This window comes from Dermacentor silvarum, chromosome 3 (genome assembly GCF_013339745.2).
Source record: "Dermacentor silvarum isolate Dsil-2018 chromosome 3, BIME_Dsil_1.4, whole genome shotgun sequence".
Classification (NCBI taxonomy): domain Eukaryota; kingdom Metazoa; phylum Arthropoda; class Arachnida; order Ixodida; family Ixodidae; genus Dermacentor; species Dermacentor silvarum.
Window position 1 is genome coordinate 206,356,157 of NC_051156.1, and position 17,446 is coordinate 206,373,602.

The 17,446-nt window shown below is 47.9% G+C and overlaps 1 protein-coding gene across 4 annotated transcripts in view; it reads left to right on the forward strand.

Moving 5' to 3' along the window:
* Positions 1-17,446, forward strand: part of LOC119446537 (calmodulin-binding transcription activator 2) — a 493,330-nt gene that overhangs the window by 410,343 nt on the left and 65,541 nt on the right. For all 4 annotated transcript variants that reach the window (XM_037710984.2, XM_049664202.1, XM_049664203.1 and 1 more), the window contains one exon: positions 7,447-7,514. In XM_037710984.2, the coding sequence (XP_037566912.1) occupies positions 7,447-7,514 (68 nt within the window). The remainder of the gene's footprint in view (positions 1-7,446; positions 7,515-17,446) is intronic.

A 17,446-nucleotide genomic window follows, 5' to 3' on the forward strand; every position in this document is an offset into this window, starting at 1 on the left:
ATAGACTCCGTGTGCTAGGTCTTCACATACAATACAACGGGAAGGCCACACATACCCTACACATACCGCGCCAACAAATCACCCAAGTAACGCACATGATAAAGCGCATTACGAACCGCCGACAAGGACTTCTAGAAAAAGATGTACTCCGAATCGCGCAAGCCCTCATAATTAGCAGATTAATCTACCACCTCCCCTACCATAACCTGACTCAGACTGAGACGAACCAGATGGACACCCTCCTCCGTACGACAATAAAGGCAGCGCTGGGACTACCCCAACATGCGTCCATGCAGCTCCTACCTACGACTCGGGATACACAGCACCGTCCGAGAACTAGTGGAAGGCCACCTTAACAGCCAGTTACAACGCCTCCAACGAACAAAGCAGGGGTGTCTCATTCTATCCCGTCTAGGATACCAAACACCAGAAAGCCACAACAGGAATACCGCACACTTCTCGCGCTTAGCTTTCAAAACAAAATTCACGTAGCCCCAATTTCCCGAACTATGCACCCTGATCGTCATAAAGGCCGGAGACAGGCAAGAACACAAGCCCTGGCTCGAATCTTTGGTGATTGCACATCGGACACACCGGTCCTTTACACCGACGTGGCCCGGTGCCCACAAAGACGTGCTGTGTGTCTAGTCGTACTAGATAGCACAGACACTCTGAGAGCTTCGGCCACGCTCAACACTGTGGACAGTGGCATGGCGGAAGAGGCTGCTATCGCCCGAGCCATATCGTATATGCTTCAACCATACCGGCACCGGATGGACCCATCACAGTGGTCACTGATCTCCAACCGCGTGCAGGACTTTGGCACAAGGGATGGTGACACCCTACACACACCGCATCCTGACATCATTACACCCCACAGCGTTACATAGGGTGCGTATCGTCTCTACACCTGGACATGCCTCTCTCCATGGTAATGAACGCGCTAATGCGGTAGCCCGAGAGCTTGCTAACCGGGCGCCATTGGAAGAGCTCTCCAACCCAGATGACGCACCGACAGAACCACTGAACTACACTGAAACTCTACAACATTACAGAGGTAGCAGGAGACACTTCCCGCCACCACACCAGTCTCTTAACCGAGAAGATGCTGTCGCGTGGCGACAGCTACAGACCAATTCATTCCCCTGTCTCTTTTACCTTCACCTCTTCCAACCCACACAATATTCCTCATACTGTCCCTACTGTGGAGCAAAGCCCACAGTATATCATTGCACCTGGGAGTGCTCACACCCTCCTGACTACTCCCCTATTCCTTGACCTTCACTTTCCTCCTGGGAGACTGCGCTGACCAGCTCAGACCTGCAAGAGCAGCGATGGCTGATCCAGCGGGCACGCGGGTTGGCGTGAGCCAATGGGGCCCTGAACTAAGGGCTCCACCCTACGAGGAAGTCACCCCACCTCATGAACAATAAATACTCTCTCTCTCTTCGTCAGTGGTTGGGAGATTTCGTATTTCGCCGAACTCTCGCGTTCCCGCGTAGTGCCCCTGTCGCCAGCCACAGGCGATAGCCCGCTCAGTCAGGCACCATGTGGACCAGTATATTGCAAGGATTCTACTCCTGGAATTTTACCGTGCGTCCGTTATTTATTATCATCTGACCCGCCATCATTGGCTCCTGCGACATCGCGCGAGTCCGGAGCTTCTACAAACAGTGGTGGAAACGGTTCCTCGTTGCTGGTCACGTGACAGCTGTCGTGTCCCTCTACGTAGCTCCGACCGCAGAATAATTTTTCAATCTCATTATCGCGGCTGGTAGAAAGGGAAAAAAAAAGCCTTGGTAAAACTTCCCACAAACAGCTTCACTAAACCTGAAGCCCCGTCATAAACAGGGACAAGTTTCCCCATCTCGCTCTATAATTATGCCTGAGAAAAGCGCGGAGTATTTCCAGGTGCTCCCTAGGGAGAACTCTGCTCCGCCCTTAGCGCCTCGTACTGTGCGCTCTGCGCGCTCAAAGACTGCGACAGCCGCTTCTGCCGCTTCACCAAAGCCTCTGTGGTCCTCTAGTAAATACTTTAAGGCTCTCTGGATTCGTGAATAGGGGTAAACTTTCTTCGCGGAAAGCAGCTGAGTACATTTGAGAGACCTCGTCCAGGCGACCCGTCTTTATGTATTAGCACGTGCGCTCCTGAATATTACTGATAGCGCACCGGGAGAAACGGCTTTCGACATTCCGCGGAGAGAACCTTTCGTCAGCCTATAGGTTCGGACGCTTCCATGCGGTTCGCGCTCTCTATACGGTTGCGTAAAATGCTGCCATCGCAGCGTCGTTTTGAAAATATTATAAGGAAAGTTCGGCGGGTCGCGCTAGCGGTCATGGGCTCGAGAGACCCAGCGCCTTTCGTATTCAGAATGGCAGCTGCCGAGCAAATAGCTCCGGCCCCCCGGAAGGCAATCAATTCGCCGTGACGTTCGCGCGCGGCTTACAGAACTCCATTTCCACGTCGCTGCTGTAGCTGCCGCGGAATGAAAGTGCGGGTCGACTTGGGGCCCCGAGGCGTACGTATACCCTGTCGTTTCGACAGCTTCTTCGTTCGCCCGTCATGAATTGAAACGCAGCCGAGGAAAACTGACCCGACCTGTGCTCATGATCTCAAATAGATGCATTCTGATTTTTTTGTAAAACGTGAACATTTCTCGGAACTCGTCTTGTCAGCGTTTCTAAAGATGCGATCGTAATACATAACTCACGAACGCTTGTCAGCTTCTTGTCTGTGCGCGTTCTGCACGAGCAGGGCCTGGTTTCGTCACCGCCCTGCTTGCGCATTCATCTGACATCATCCAGAATTTACAAGCGCCATGACACGGGAGTGGGAGATAAATTATGCATGCAACTGACTGCGGCATGTGCTTTGTCCCATATTCGCGCCCCTCCCTTGAAGCGCAATGGCGCAATGGCTGCCGGTCCTGGGCATTGTCTTTAACTTTTGGGTATAGAAAAAGAAGAATAAAAAGGAGCTCGTTTAGTAGACGAAAGAGCGATGCGGCTGCAAGAACTATAAGGGCAGATGTGCACGAGCTGGTGGAGACTCTGCCGCAGCCTTTCGTGTCCAAATCTGAGTTGGCGTTTCAAGCGGCGACCATCCAACCGTGGCGTATAAAGGCGCTGACTCGCCGAGGCAGAAGCTGCGAAGGCGTCGACTATTTCCTTGTCGCTGACGCTTAGAGCATTCCGCCCTTAGGGAACGTGTAGAGGTCTTCGCGCTACAGTTGTGTTCTATGAAAGAGCCACCCGCAGGGCGGAGCGTTAACTCAGCGATATTTCAAACGCTTTTGTTCACAAAATGTCTTAGAAGATGCCTCGAGGCTACAACTTTCCATCGCCCTTTCTCTTAATTTTTTTTCCTTTGTGTGTGTGCGTGTTTTGAGCACACTGTATTGTCCGGATCCTCGATCAATGCGAGGCTGCATCTTTGGGCGAGATACAATAGCAGACGTCGAACATGGAGCCCTGCTTGCCGTCGACACACGCTCAGAATGATTAACTTGGCTTACACGACTACGTAAACTTGCACGTAACCGTGTAAACAACAATAATGTACAGCCGCCCAAATCTTTTAACTAGCGTGCGCGAGCGGCGACTTTCTGTGCGCCAGCACCTTAAACTAGGAACAAACATACAAATGACTATGCTATCTTCACCAGCTTTGTGAGAATTAGTTAACCTGGACCGTTTCGCAAGTTCGTTCCATCGTAACGCACTGGACAGCAGAAAAAAAAAACGCATTTACACAAGCTATCTATGGATTTGGCCGGCTATATGTAGTGCAGTGCAAGGACATCTGGGTTTGCACTGTCTGGATTGCGGTTGCCAGCCGTTATTCAGTGACTGCAAGGTTGTAGCCAGGCACAATAATCAGACACGAGAGATAATTGAAGCGACAGAAATTATTCGCCTTGGGAAAAACTGTGTCAGTATGGCTTCGTTGGGACTATCACAAAGAGAGCTTAATTATCTTAGCGGGGCCGAATTTTGTGAAAGCTGGGTGATTTAAGCGTAGGACATCAATATGTGCGTCTTGTATCTGATATTTTATTATTTAGAATTTAACTGGCTCTCTTGCTATTGCGAATGCACGTGTGCAAGCCCTGTTTTGTTGCTTACACAGGCATATTTTATTATGTATTACGTCACAGGGATATTCGAAATTATAACGTGGGAAAGATTGAAGAAGCCGTAAAATATGGACGCAGCATTAAATCAGTAAGAAGAAAGCTTGGCATAGGACAAGGCAAGATGTATGCACTGAAAGATAAGCATGGTAATATCATCAGCAATTTCGATGACATAGTAAAAGCAGCGGAAGAATTCTATACTGACCTGTACAGTGCCCAAAACAGCCAAGCTACTTTCATTCAAAATAGTGATGAACCGGATACAGAGGCTCCTTCTATAACTAGCGCTGAAGTTAGAAGGGCCTTGAAAGACATGACCAGGGGAAAAGCTGCTGGAGAAGATGGAATAACAGTAGATTTAATCAAAGATGGAGGAGATATCATGCTTGAAAAGCTTGCGGCCGTTTATACGCAATGCCTCACAACTTCATCTGTACCAGAGAGCTGGAAGAACGCCAACATTATACTAATCCATAAGAAGGGAGACGTTAAAGAACTGAAGAATTATAGACCTATTAGCTTGCTTTCAGTATTGTATAAAATATTCACCAAGATAATTTTCAATAGAGTCAGGGCAACACTTGACTTCAGCCAACCAAGAGAATAGGCTGGCTTCAGGAAGGGATATTCTACGATGGATCATATCCATGTCATAAATCAGGTAATCGAGAAATCTGCGGAGTACAATCAACCTCTCTACATGGCTTTCATACATTATGAAAAGGCATTTGATTCAGTGGAGATACCAGCAGTCATAGAGGCATTGCGTAATCAAGGAGCACAGGAGGCATACGTGAATATCTTAGCAAACATCTACAAGGATTCCACAGCTACCTTGGTTCTCCACAAGAAAAGTAGAAAGATACCTATCAAGAAAGGGGTCAGGCAAGGAGACACAATCTCTCCAATGCTATTCACTGCATGCTTAGAAGAAGTATTCAAGCTGTTAGACTGGGAAGGCTTAGGAGTGAGAATCAACGGCGAATATCTCAGCAACCTTCGGTTTGCAGATGACATTGTCCTATTCAGCAACAATGGAGACGAATTACAACAAATGATTGAGGACCTTAATCGAGAAAGTGTAAGAATTGGGTTGAAGATGAATATGCAGAAGACAAAGATAATGTTCAATAGCCTGGTAAGAGAACAAGAATTCAGGATCGCCAGTCAGCCTCTAGAGTCTGTAAAGGAGTACGTTTATCTAGGTCAATTACTCACAGGGGACCCTGATCACGAGAAAGAAATTTACAGAAGAATAAAATTGGGTTGGAGTGCATACGGCAGGCATTACCAAATCCTGACTGGGAGCTTACCACTGTCGTTGAAAAGAAAAGTGTACAATCATTGCATTCTACCGGTGCTAACATATGGGGCAGAAACTTGGAGGTTAACAAAGAAGCTCGAGAACAAGTTAAGGACCGCACAAAGAGCGATGGAACGAAAAATCTTAGGACTAACGTTAAGAGACAGGAAGAGAGCGGTGTGGATCAGAGAACAAACGGGGATAGCCGATATTCTAGTTGACATTAAGCGGAAGAAATGGAGCTGGGCAGGCCATGTAATGCGTAGGATGGATAACCGGTGGACCATTAGGGTTACAGAATGGATACCAAGAGAAGGGAAGCGCAGTCGAGGTCGGCAGAAAACCAGATGGGATGATGAAGTTAGGAAATTTGCAGGCGCAAGTTGGAATACGCTAGCGCAAGACAGGGGTAATTGGAGATCGCAGGGAGAGGCCTTCGTCCTGCAGTTAACATAAAATATAGGCTGATGATGATGATGATGATGATGATGATTATGATGATGATGATGATGATGATGATGATGACGTCACACTTACTTATGTATAAAACCACTTGACTTCCTACCATTAAATCCAGTTGAAAGTTTGCGCTTGTATCTGTAATTTGCTAGTCCCCGTTGTTATTATGCGCAAATAACATTTAAAAATTGATCGTTACCAACTAGCCAAAACCTGTACCCGTGTAAATAGCACTAGCATTTGTTATGACAAGTGATGTTTCGTGCCATGCTATTATTCTCATTCTCGTACATAGCCACTTTTCCTTGCTAAAAAAAAAAGACGTAATATGCAGATCATAAACTTATCTGCGAAAGTATTGTGGTTCTACCTTTTGGGGTGTACCTTCTAAGCTTAGGCCAAAAATGTTTCCTGAAAGTTAGACCACGTCAAACAGCCCCACCACCTCATACCCTCCCTCCTCCTCCACCCATCTCCCTTTTCTGAACAGTGTACGCGTGTTCATGATGCGAGTGGTTTGTCCCCACACCTGCCGATTATGCGTGTTCTTTTGCGTGATGCGTGATGCTTCGTCTACATGAACTCGACGTCAGGGGGTCGAGTCAGAACACGAGCTCACCTCGCCCGACCCGACCGCATTTAGACACATTTTGGCAAGCGGGTTGGGCGAGCCAGCGCACCCGTCGCTGACGGGTTGTACGAACTCGCCTCGACACTCACTCAACCCGTCCCGCTAGCGTTTACATGTAGCCGACGGCCGGATTGCGGCCCGACAGGCCAATTCAACCCGACTTTATCGGATTCATGTAAACGTAGATCGTGGCGAGCCCTTTTCTTCTGAACCACATGAGCTCATCCTCCTATTCACCCCCGCGTAACTATTTTCTCGGGGCGCCCAGGCACGAAGATCGGGCGCAGATGTGAGAAGTGCTTCTCTTGCGTTGCTTACCTTGTTTGTTCGTTAACGTGTTTACTACAGGTGAGGTTAGCCTGGCAGTGTGGGCCGGCAATTTCTTCGCCAGTGCGTCTCTTTGGCTCTTCAGATAACATGCCTGCTACCACACATCGACGAGCTCAGTGTCGCGTAGATTAGAAGGCTCCTAACGCATGAACTACCCTCGGCCCTTCGGGGAACATTATCTGTGGCACACACGCGTGTGGAAAGCCTCTTGTTTGCAAGTTGTCTAGTAGAGTCTACCCTTCGGCATTGTAGCGCCGGCAGTACCCAATGAAACGTCGTTAATTACTGTCAACGCCGCCATTACCTTAATAAACAGCCTTGTGAGAATGCTAGCTTTACAGTTAAAAAAAGGGGGAAGGGGAGGGGGGGGGGGGGGGTCTATTACGAGATCGCAGTCCCGCCTCGTACATCCCGCTGGACTCGATCCTTTTGCGCGTGCCGTCAACTCTTGGTGGGACGCGCGTGGTTGCCGGTATGACGAGCGGTGATAAGGTGATCGATCGGGCGTCATCTCTGACAGCCTGTCATTTGTACATGTGGATGAGATGGACGATTGAATTTTCTTCTACTTTTCTCTGTTGTTCCAGGAAATCGCCGCTATACTTATCAGCTTCGACAGGCATGAGGAGTGGTTATCCCGGGAGGTGAAGATACGGTGAGTGTTATCTACGTTCTGGCCTACCTGCCGTCTTTCCTTCCTTTTTATTGCGATGGCAATTATATTGACACTCCATTTGAATTTTCGCCGTTAGCGTCGCCGTCGCCGTGATGTTCTGTATATGTATATGTAAGCTGTATGTTTATCTGTGTCGTATATGCTATACTTTTCAGCAAGCAAAGTTTCTAAGACCAGCCTTATGTTCTTCACTAAATTATTCCACAGGATTTTTTTTTCACAATAGCAGCGCGCAAACGAAATGAATGAAACATTTCATTCATAGCGCGTGCCTTTTATCTTAAATCTTATCAGACTACTAGACACTATGAAAGAGTATTAGTGCTCGCATACTTAAATTGGTGTGATTTCACTGCCGCCGCTCTTTACGGGCAGCGTAGAGGCGCCTGTGCGATGTCATTACAGGCCCTACACGGCCTGTTAAAGCATTTAAGGGAGCCAGGAATTTTGGCGTAACCTAGTGTGTCGCGTCCGCGTAGGCGAATCCGCGTATAGTTAGAACACCGCCCGAGGAGTTGAAGCGCAACGCTAAACTTTGCTGTCGGGGTCAGTGCTTCGACGTTCTGGCGAAACTGTAATTTTTTCCTATGTTCCGTGTCTATGATTCAAGTAATAATAATCAGTCAATCATTTATTTACCGTGCCCAGGAACAACCATGAGGTCTGAGTGCTGGCGTACGTATACACTAAAAAAACACCTGCAGGGGAATATAAGCGAAAAAAAAAACTCTTAATAAAAAGAACAATTTTCTAAAGAAGAGTGTACATACAAGGCGGAAGGTGAATACAAAAGAAACAGGAGGAGAAGGGCAGTTGAACAATGTGTGAAATTATGACGCAACAACACAAAGCTCGAAGTAGAACAGTGACAGCGAGTTATCAGAAACATCGAGATCATGAAAGTAAGCGTTATAAAGACTCGGTATTCTGTGGGCGGTTGATTGTTGGTGATGAAAGGCAGAAACCAGGAAAGTTCCTGCCTTTCAAGTGTCCTCTGGTGATCTTGCGCGGAATACGAAACATGATACAACTGAGGAGCTCGGGGCGGTGAGGATACCGTGAAGGAGTTTGAAAAGAAACAGAAGCTCAGCGCGATTACGTCGGCATCTAATTAAGGGCAATTACAGCAATCCAACAGCGGTAGAACAATTTACAGTGTCCGTGTTAGCAAATCGGTGGTGATACATGCTTAGAAACTTTTTCTGCACCCAATCTGTAATGCCACTGTTGCATCTAGAAATGTCATTCGAGCCGACCGACGCGTATTCGAGTTGAGGAAAACAGATTGTTTGTCTACAACTTGCGGAATGGTGCAGGAGAATTGAATTATCTCGATAGTCTGCAAACGGAGACAAGAGAGCGCATACCCCGCACTGCAACGCGTTTAGTGTGAGCAGAATAGTGTAAGGCCTATAGGTGCATCAAAAATACACCGTGATCGTTGACCTCATATGAAAGAAATAATATTTTTCATGTTCTTGCAATCTTCTAAAAAATACGTTAATAGTGCTTTTTATTTTTGTTTTTACTGGGCTTTTTTTTTTTAGACGTGCTGCTTTGGTGCACGTTTGATTTGCCCTTAAGTTAGACACAAATGGTGTCCTGCGCTGTCATCGATCATATTTATCCCTGTACAATACTGGAAACATATTTGTGGCCACCAATCAGTTACTTCAATATCAATAGAACATTCCATCAGTCACAGTCACCCAGGCGCATTGTATTGATAAAGGGAACACAAATGTAACCAGGCAGATTTTCCCGAACCAGGTGTAACATGCGAAATATGTGTCACTCTTTCCAAACGTGCCTGCCAAGTAGCAGATCAGAGCCATAAGCAGGATTAAGCTTTTGCGGCCTGGTTTCCATTGTATCACCACAGCAACCGAGACTAGTTAATTTACTTTACGTGTAGTATGAAAGCTCGTGGAAACTTTCAAAGTCCCGTTCCTTGCTCTCCTTGCAATACGTCCTCGGGCGAAAATATTTTTGTTACTATAGTACTCGCTCTTTACCGTACCCACATTTATTACTCTGCTTAGGACGGCTTCACAGGGGCTTCTTCGCATGTTCCGAACCCTGATCAGTTTCAACGACCAGTAAGCGTCGCGCACGCGGCAGGCGAAAGAGGTTAGCGTAAGGGAAGCCTGCACGGGGGCTCGAAGAAATCAGATAGAGGAAGCACTTGCATTCTGAAACGTGACTCTGCCGTCCATCGCCGGCTGTAGTTCCGGAATGCCGCGAGATCCTCCTCCATACGCTTGCGCTGGGTCTGTCTCTCTTTTTTTCTTTCTCTCTGCTTTCCCTCTCTCCTTCGTCATACATCAGCTGTGGCCGGAGGTGTGTGTGTGTGAGTGGGGGGGGGGGGGGGGATGGTGAATGGGTGTGTGGGGGTGATATTCCATCCCCTGTTGCCAGATAGTTCCGCTGTTTTCTATGGTTTCCTTTTCTTTTCTTCGTCACACTTCAGCTGTAGCCGAGTCTGTATGTGTGTGTGTGTGTTGTGTGTTTGTGTGAGGTGGTGTGTGGTGTGGGTGGTAGTGTGGTGTGTGTGGTTGTGTCCGTGTGCGTGTGGTGTGTGTGTGTGTGGTGTGTGTGTGTGTGTTGGTGTGTGTGTGTATGGTGTGTGTGTGTGTGTGTGTGTGTGTTGTGTGTTGTGTGTGGATGCGGGGGGCGGGGGGGTTTGAAAGGATGGCGGGTGGTCGGTACGTTTCCCGAATCGCACGTCAGTGCTCGATGTGGCGCTTGCCGAGCCGTGTATACTGATCGATGGAGGCGAGCTCCGGTCCACGTTCCGTCCTACTTCCGCCGCCGGCATCTGCCGCCACCGACCGGGTTGGGCCGCACGTGCTCGGGGGAAAAGGGAGAGGAGGAAAAAGCAAGCGGGCGAGGGAGAGAAAGCTTACACTCCGTCCCGCCAACTCCGTGCACTGCACCGGAGGCTATATCACTCGTGTTATGTTTTGATATGTAGCTATGTTATGCATGTTATGGTGTTCTGCTGCGTACATGTGTGTAGATACGTCAGCCGTCTCGTCTGCAAGACATCCAACTTCTGTGCGTGATCTTCTGGCAACTTGTATGCGTGATCTTGAACACTGATTTATGCTTTCTCGTAGTTACGGTACGGCGTGCGTTTCTGAGCGTCCTTCTCACTCGCGGGTGCAACATCGAAAATGTCCGTTCTTTTTTTATTATTATTATACGGTATTTAGGAGATGTTGACGCCTTTAATTGGCACCGGCTACTCCTTTTCACATAGAGTTATGTAAGAAAAAAAATAACCTACACGCTTTAAATCACAATAACACAAAGTCCAGTCACATAAGTACACTAATACCACATTAATACTGAAATTCAACTCAGAAACACATCAACACAAAGTTCAGTCACAAAGGCGCATTAAGGTAAATACAAAATCCAGTCACATAAGTACACTAATGCCACACTAAAACTGAAAGTCAACTCAGAAAAATGGCACATAAAGTTCAATCACATAGATGCACTAAAGTAAACATAAAGTCCGTTCTCTTTGACTGTTGTCACGGCTTCTCGTGCGTTTAGTCTTTTGTACGGCCTACGAAGAGAAGCAACCGGCGCCACTAACGGCGGCAGCCCCTCTTCTAAATTCGTATCAATAAAGAGAAAGCCACTCAGTAACGAGAGCCGACTGCGCATTCTGATAAGGAAGGAGGGATTGCCCATTGTGCGCTTTTGATCCTTCCGTGAAGTTTCTATTTAGACGCCGTTCGCGCATTGGTCTGGTTCGCTGACGGGACTCGCAGCGTTTTCTGCGCTGCATTGAGTTGCTGAGGCGAAGTATTGGCAGGAGACCGTCCGACGTGTGTATCGAGAGGGGGTGAACTCAGAGGGGGAGGGGTGAGGGGGGGGGATCCGACTTGTGGCTGAGGAAGAAAGATCGCCGGATGCCAGAACGTCCCGATGTTCTTGCCCGTCCTCCGGAATGCCGGCAGTGGTGGGAGAAGGAGAAGAGAAACGGACCGAAAGTGGATGACGGCGAGTCTTCCTTCTCTGGTCGTTCTAGCGGGCTTGCCCGTGGCTTAGACGTATATACGGCGCCCGCTGACACCGTCACTCGGGACTAGGCAGATGACTCGCAGAACGCAGTTTTCTGCGCTATACTCCCTTTGTATACGTAGAGAGAGGGCACCGCGCGAACGCTGCGGTGCTTTTTTTTTTTTTTACTTTATGAAGGGACGACGTCGGAACGCGCCGCTGCCCCTTTATTAGATGTTACGAAGTATAGGAAAGATAAATGAGCGAGAGAATTAAAGCCGGCCGCTTTGGCAATGCTACGACGAGGCGGTAAAGGGCAGCGTTGAAATTTCTCTAAAATGAGAAGTGAAGGAAAGCCATAAGGATGATCTAGTCGGAGAAGAGATTTCGTGACAAGGAAAATTATTTTTGTTAGATAACTGACTTTTGAAACTTGGCTCCAGGTACCTTTGTCACAAGCGAATAATAATAATAATAATAATAATAATAATAATAATAATAATAATAATAATAATAATAAGAAGAAGAAGAAGAAGAAGAAGAAGAAGAAGAAGAAGAAGAAGAAGAAGAAGAAGAAGAAGAAGAAGAAGAAGAAGAAGAAAAAGAAGAAGAAGAAGAAAGAAAGAAAGAAAGAAAGAACATGGTGAAATTTATTTGGAAGGTACGGCGAGGGGATGGACCGCCCATCACTGGAGAAACGAAGAGCGGCCGAATATATTCAGCGATACGTAATGCATCGCTATGTCATGCCGCCCCGTATATTTAGTTCGTCATTCGGATGACATATTTCCTGGCAGTCACGGCTGCAGTTGTATTGACTGGTCAGACGCGCGTTATAGAAAATATTTTGCTCACTTAATATTCTTGGCACCGCCATTGGCGTCTGCGCGGAGTTTAATAGAAGTACCTGCTTTGACCATACGGTGGTGGCGCGAGCGTAGCTTCCAGGCGAACCGTGTCGCAAAAGGCCCACAAAAGCACTCCTGTGGCGCTAGTTGTAAACAATGGGACAGAGAAATATCACTGCTACTCTTGCTCAAAAGTGTGGTAGCACCAGGAATCAGTGGAATTTTATTTACTAAATCGTAGTCGACAAAACGACATTGACACTGAGTCATCGCCGCTGTCATAGCTATAAGCACGAGCAGCGAAAGGAAATATACACCTGTCTATCCACTATTGTATGCCGCAAGCTACGCAGTTTGACAAATTGTGCATATCTAACCATAACGCGAATCGAGAGAGCTCGTGTCGTGGACAGGACAGACTATCGCTGCTTCTCTCCGGGCTCAAGTAACCTTCTAGTGATAAAGCATCCATTTTAGTTTGTATAATCACACAGGCGCATTCTTGTCATGAATCATAATCATAATTTAGAATGAAAATTTGGTTCATGCTACAGGTATTTAGTCATACAGAAGGAGGTCCCATAGGCAAAGACTGTATCGGGACCTCCTGATACAGTCTTTCCACAGTCTGAATTCCTCCTGATACCTTCTGTCTGCTCTGACTCTGAGAACCATCCTATTGTGATATCGAGGACGAAAGAGGTGTGTCAACAGTATTTTTCATGAAGACAGCGCATTTAATGCCAAGAATGGTGAAACGGCGACAAGAAAGCACATAAACATTTGTGGTGCAGTGAGGGGCTGTGACGTCTAGTGCTTGAATGCTGATTCTCTCGATTTTCTTTTATGGGCGAATATTTTTTGTCCTTTGCGAGTGACCTGCTTGATTTGCGGCTTCAGGAAGCGCATCACAGACGACAACACGAGGAACAGCCGACACTAGCGCTTGGTAAACCTTAGTAACTAACTTAAACCTTAGTAACGGCGTTATTAGTATTAGCGTTTAGTAATCCTTATTGCCTTCGCCACGTGCGTAGTCCCGTCAGCGCTGCCGTCTGCGCTGCGCTGTCTACAGCCATCGATCCGCACCAGTTAGCCCGATCGCAGTGTTTGCGCCCCTGTCTGAAGCAGTTCCGAAACGAACCCGTGGTGAAAGTGCCAACTCAACTGTGCTCGCCTCGCGTATTTGCTAAGTCTGTCGCCAGCATTAAGTTTGGTTCTGGTGTGCTTGTTGAATTTAATACCGCCAGAATTACGTATCCGAGCACGTCGTTACGCAGTGGCAGAGTTAAGAGTTGAGTTGATTCTGAGTCGGTTACCATGGTCGGTGATAGCAAAAACAGCTCCACTTCAGTACGTACACGAAAAGTCAATACTAATTTAACTGAGAGCAGCGGGGTAGAATTAAGCGTGAATAGACTGAACCGTGGAGGTTGCGTCTTGTTTGGGTAAGGAGTGTTGGAATGAGTTAATGTTTGTGCTACGCGTTTCAGGGAGTGCACATATGAAAAAATCCAGTCGATATTCGGCGCTTGTCTGTCTCCCCTTGCTCCTTCCGTGTTTTGAGCAGTTTGTTCCTTTGACGTGTACTGTTTCGAAAATGTTTCTTCATATTCAAGCGAATCGCCTGCTATCCTTTACGGACTTATTCCGAGCTCGTTCGCATATTTCGCATGTTCCATTGGACACTACGCCTATTTCACTAGACAGCTTTCCTAGTGTTGAATGGTATTTCTTCTTCTAATCAGCTCCGATGTGACGGATGCTTGAAGCAAAGAAAGCAGAGCCCAGTGTGCGACCGTTACCAAGCCCTCATTCGTGTTTATCTTTTGTCATTTTCTTCTTTTTTTTTTTTTGCAGCCGGTTGTAACCTGGATAACGTGATTAGTGAGTCTTTCGTTGCGCCCTGTTCAGCAAAGAAAGACGCTCAAGTGCTGCGTCCCGTTCGCGAAGCGCTCGCGCGGTTTTGTTACTGCCGGGCCCGTTGATGGCGCGCGCGAATTCTAATACCGATATTTAACGCTACAATGGTGTCATTGTAGCTGGACAATAGCCTCGCTTTGCATATCCTTTCGCTTTACAACACGGCGACCGAGCGCGAATACACTCTCGCATTCTCTGAGGGTCATCATTTAGCGCTCAGCTAAACTTTCCTCTGGGAACTAAAGTGGAGCGCGCCGCGAGCCTGCGTTTCTGTCCTTCTTTTTTTTTTTTTTGTTTTATCTATCTTTTCCCCGCCCTTTCGCGCGTTTGTTTTTCCCAAATGCAATGGCGGTCTAGCATGGCTCTTACCGTTCTCCATGCCCAAATGACAACATAATGAACTGGCGTACACTGCTATACCCTCCACCTCCCCTCAGTCTCCCGTTCCTATCTCTCAGCTCCCACGCCGAGCGTCGCTGTAGTCCGTGCACGCTCCAGGGGTGCCTCGGATCACTTTAAAGCGCTGACCAGGCCTGACGACGCTGCTGGCTAATGCCGAAACGGAATTAATTACTCGCGAGTGATTGGATTTTCTCGGACCACGCAAATTATTTGGCCGGCTTCTACCGCGCGCTCTCTTTTTATTTTATCTTTTTTTTATTTATTGTCTCTCTCTCTCTCTCTCTCTCTCTCTCTCTCTCCTCTCAACTTTCCTCATTCGCGCGTCTTTATTTTTCTCTACGCTTGGTTCCTGTACTCCCTATCTTTTCTTTTTCTCTCTCATTATTTCATATCCGGACCGTCCTGCAGCTACACAGACTTCGTCTCCTCCGGTGGTTGCGCGAGTCTCTTTCGTTGGCTTAATTTATTGTCTTTGTTTCGTTCACGCTTTCGTTTTTTCCATTACGCTCGGACGCGCTCGCGCATGCGCGCTCGCGCGCTCAGTCGAAGCGTGAGCAATCTCCCCCGGCGTTGCGTAAACGATGATTATGGCCTTATTGCCGTCCGGCTGCTGCTGCTGCTGCTGCAGGAGGCTGTCGGGCACCGAAAGAGGATAAGGGAGGTGGAGGGAAGCCTGGCTCAATGAGAAACCTCGTTAGCCGTCATCAGACTCGCGCTGCAGCAGCGGCGCCTCCTGCCGTAGCAGTGTACGCCGTTTTGGGTGGTGGTTGTTGCGGTGGTGGCCGAGTCATATAAGCCCTCCCTCTCATCCCCCGACTTCAGCGCTCGCTGTTAGCAGCTTGCGCGCGCGTTCTTGTTTCCATAGCGTAATTACGGGAGCGACTTCTCTCTCAGCCCTCCTCCCCCATATACCCATCCTCTCCTTTTTTTTTCTTTTTTTTTTACGCCCCAGGCTCATTTCAGTGGCCCACTGCCTCAGCTCCATCGTTCGCGCTTAGTTCATCTAGTGTTTCCATAGCTCCAGCGCGCTGCGTCTGTTTTTCCCGAGTATTTATTTTATTTCATTTATTACAGCTCCGCATCGCCGGTATTGTGCGAGGCGAAAGTAGGGCGAGAGACCGGGGGAAAGGGCAACGCTTCATAAAGTCGGCGCGCGCGGAAGGGGGGGTCGAATTTGCGCGCATTACGGCGCGCGGAAGCTAGCTAGTTCATTATGCAAATACGAATTAGTCATCTCCTCCGCACGGTCGATGCACGTCTAGCTGCTTCTTCGCGAAGATGGCACAAGACGGGGCAGCGGGCGAATAAAAGTTCAAAGTGGCAAAGCTCGTTCGTTCGGTGTGGTGAGGAGGACGTCGTCGACTACGTGCGGGAAGGAAGAAGGCCGAGGCTGAGAGGGAGAGAAAGCTCGGAAACGACAGCCGGATTGACGCGGATGTACCTCGCACGTGTCACATTTGCCGCGTCTTCGCGCACCGCGCCAGTGGATGGTGTGCTTCGAGAAAGCGAGCGCGATTATTTATTTTTTTTTCATCTTTTTCGTCCCTAACGCTGCTCCGGCTTTGAGACAGCGGGTCAGCGAGAACGCGTTGATTAGCGTCAGGCCGTGGACATTAGCATGTGTCTGACAGCCAGTGTTAATAATGTCCGAGGCGAGACGGGCACGACACATCAAGGGCGGTCCCGAGCCGGTCTCGCCGTTGATACCGGCTGCTAAAGAAACGTCGGGAAGTTTTGTCCTTTTGAAAGTTTTAACATCCTGATAATTTTTTTACTCTTCGAGAAACGAGGGGTCATTAGATGCTTTGAGCTGCAGAGAAGGTCAGCGGTCACTGCATGTAGGTTTTGTTTTACTTTCGTATTTCTTCGCTTTTAAATTTCAAACGTATTACAAGAACAATGGTTGGTTGCAGTAGAAGATTTCAATTCCCCTGTACCTTTGGTTTCAACGACTCTAACGTTATTCATAGCTTATTTAGTTTGGTAAAATCAGGGATGAGGCTGACGTCTGATCATAGTGAATCTTGGTTTGAATATGCGGGCTGAGAAAACGCGAACTCGGGAAGAACAAAAAAAAATTACATGCAGAATCTTGTGTGGGGGTTATCTAAATGATGCGTAAGCATTTGCGACTAATCACCTGCTGTTTAGTCGTCGTATACTGCTGTGTTTGGTATAACTGCGAGAAGCACCGCGAAAGAATCGTGAAACGGAGAAGCGCGGTTGCATCACCGAAATGTTAACCGCGAGACCAGCATGAGACGACGAAGAAGAGGCGAGCAGTAGCAATGTTCACTCATATTATATCATGGCGCGTTTGGATGATGCATCTGCTTCGTGGAAGATGAGCACTGGCCGATGCGTGCTGTAGTACGTGACGTAATTGAACAGTGTCACTTTTGGTAGACCTCGTACGTAGACGTGGTCGATGACGCTGCCTCCTGTCGATGCGAACAATTATCAACCGTGATCAACCGTACTCAAAGCGATCTGCGATGGGAACTGAGCGCGCCGAGTGCTTATAGCTTCGTGAGCGCTGTATTCTCGCCACTTATAGTTTACGTTGAAGCAAGAGGCAGCGCGAAGGTGAATTCGCTCGCTGCTGCGGGCCCTATCTTGAAAGCGGTCGTCTTACGTGATGGACGGACTGGCGGGTTTTCTCGTTGGGTGGGCGTACAAATGTTTACGCATTTAAAAGCAACATGAATGCCTAAAGGATTC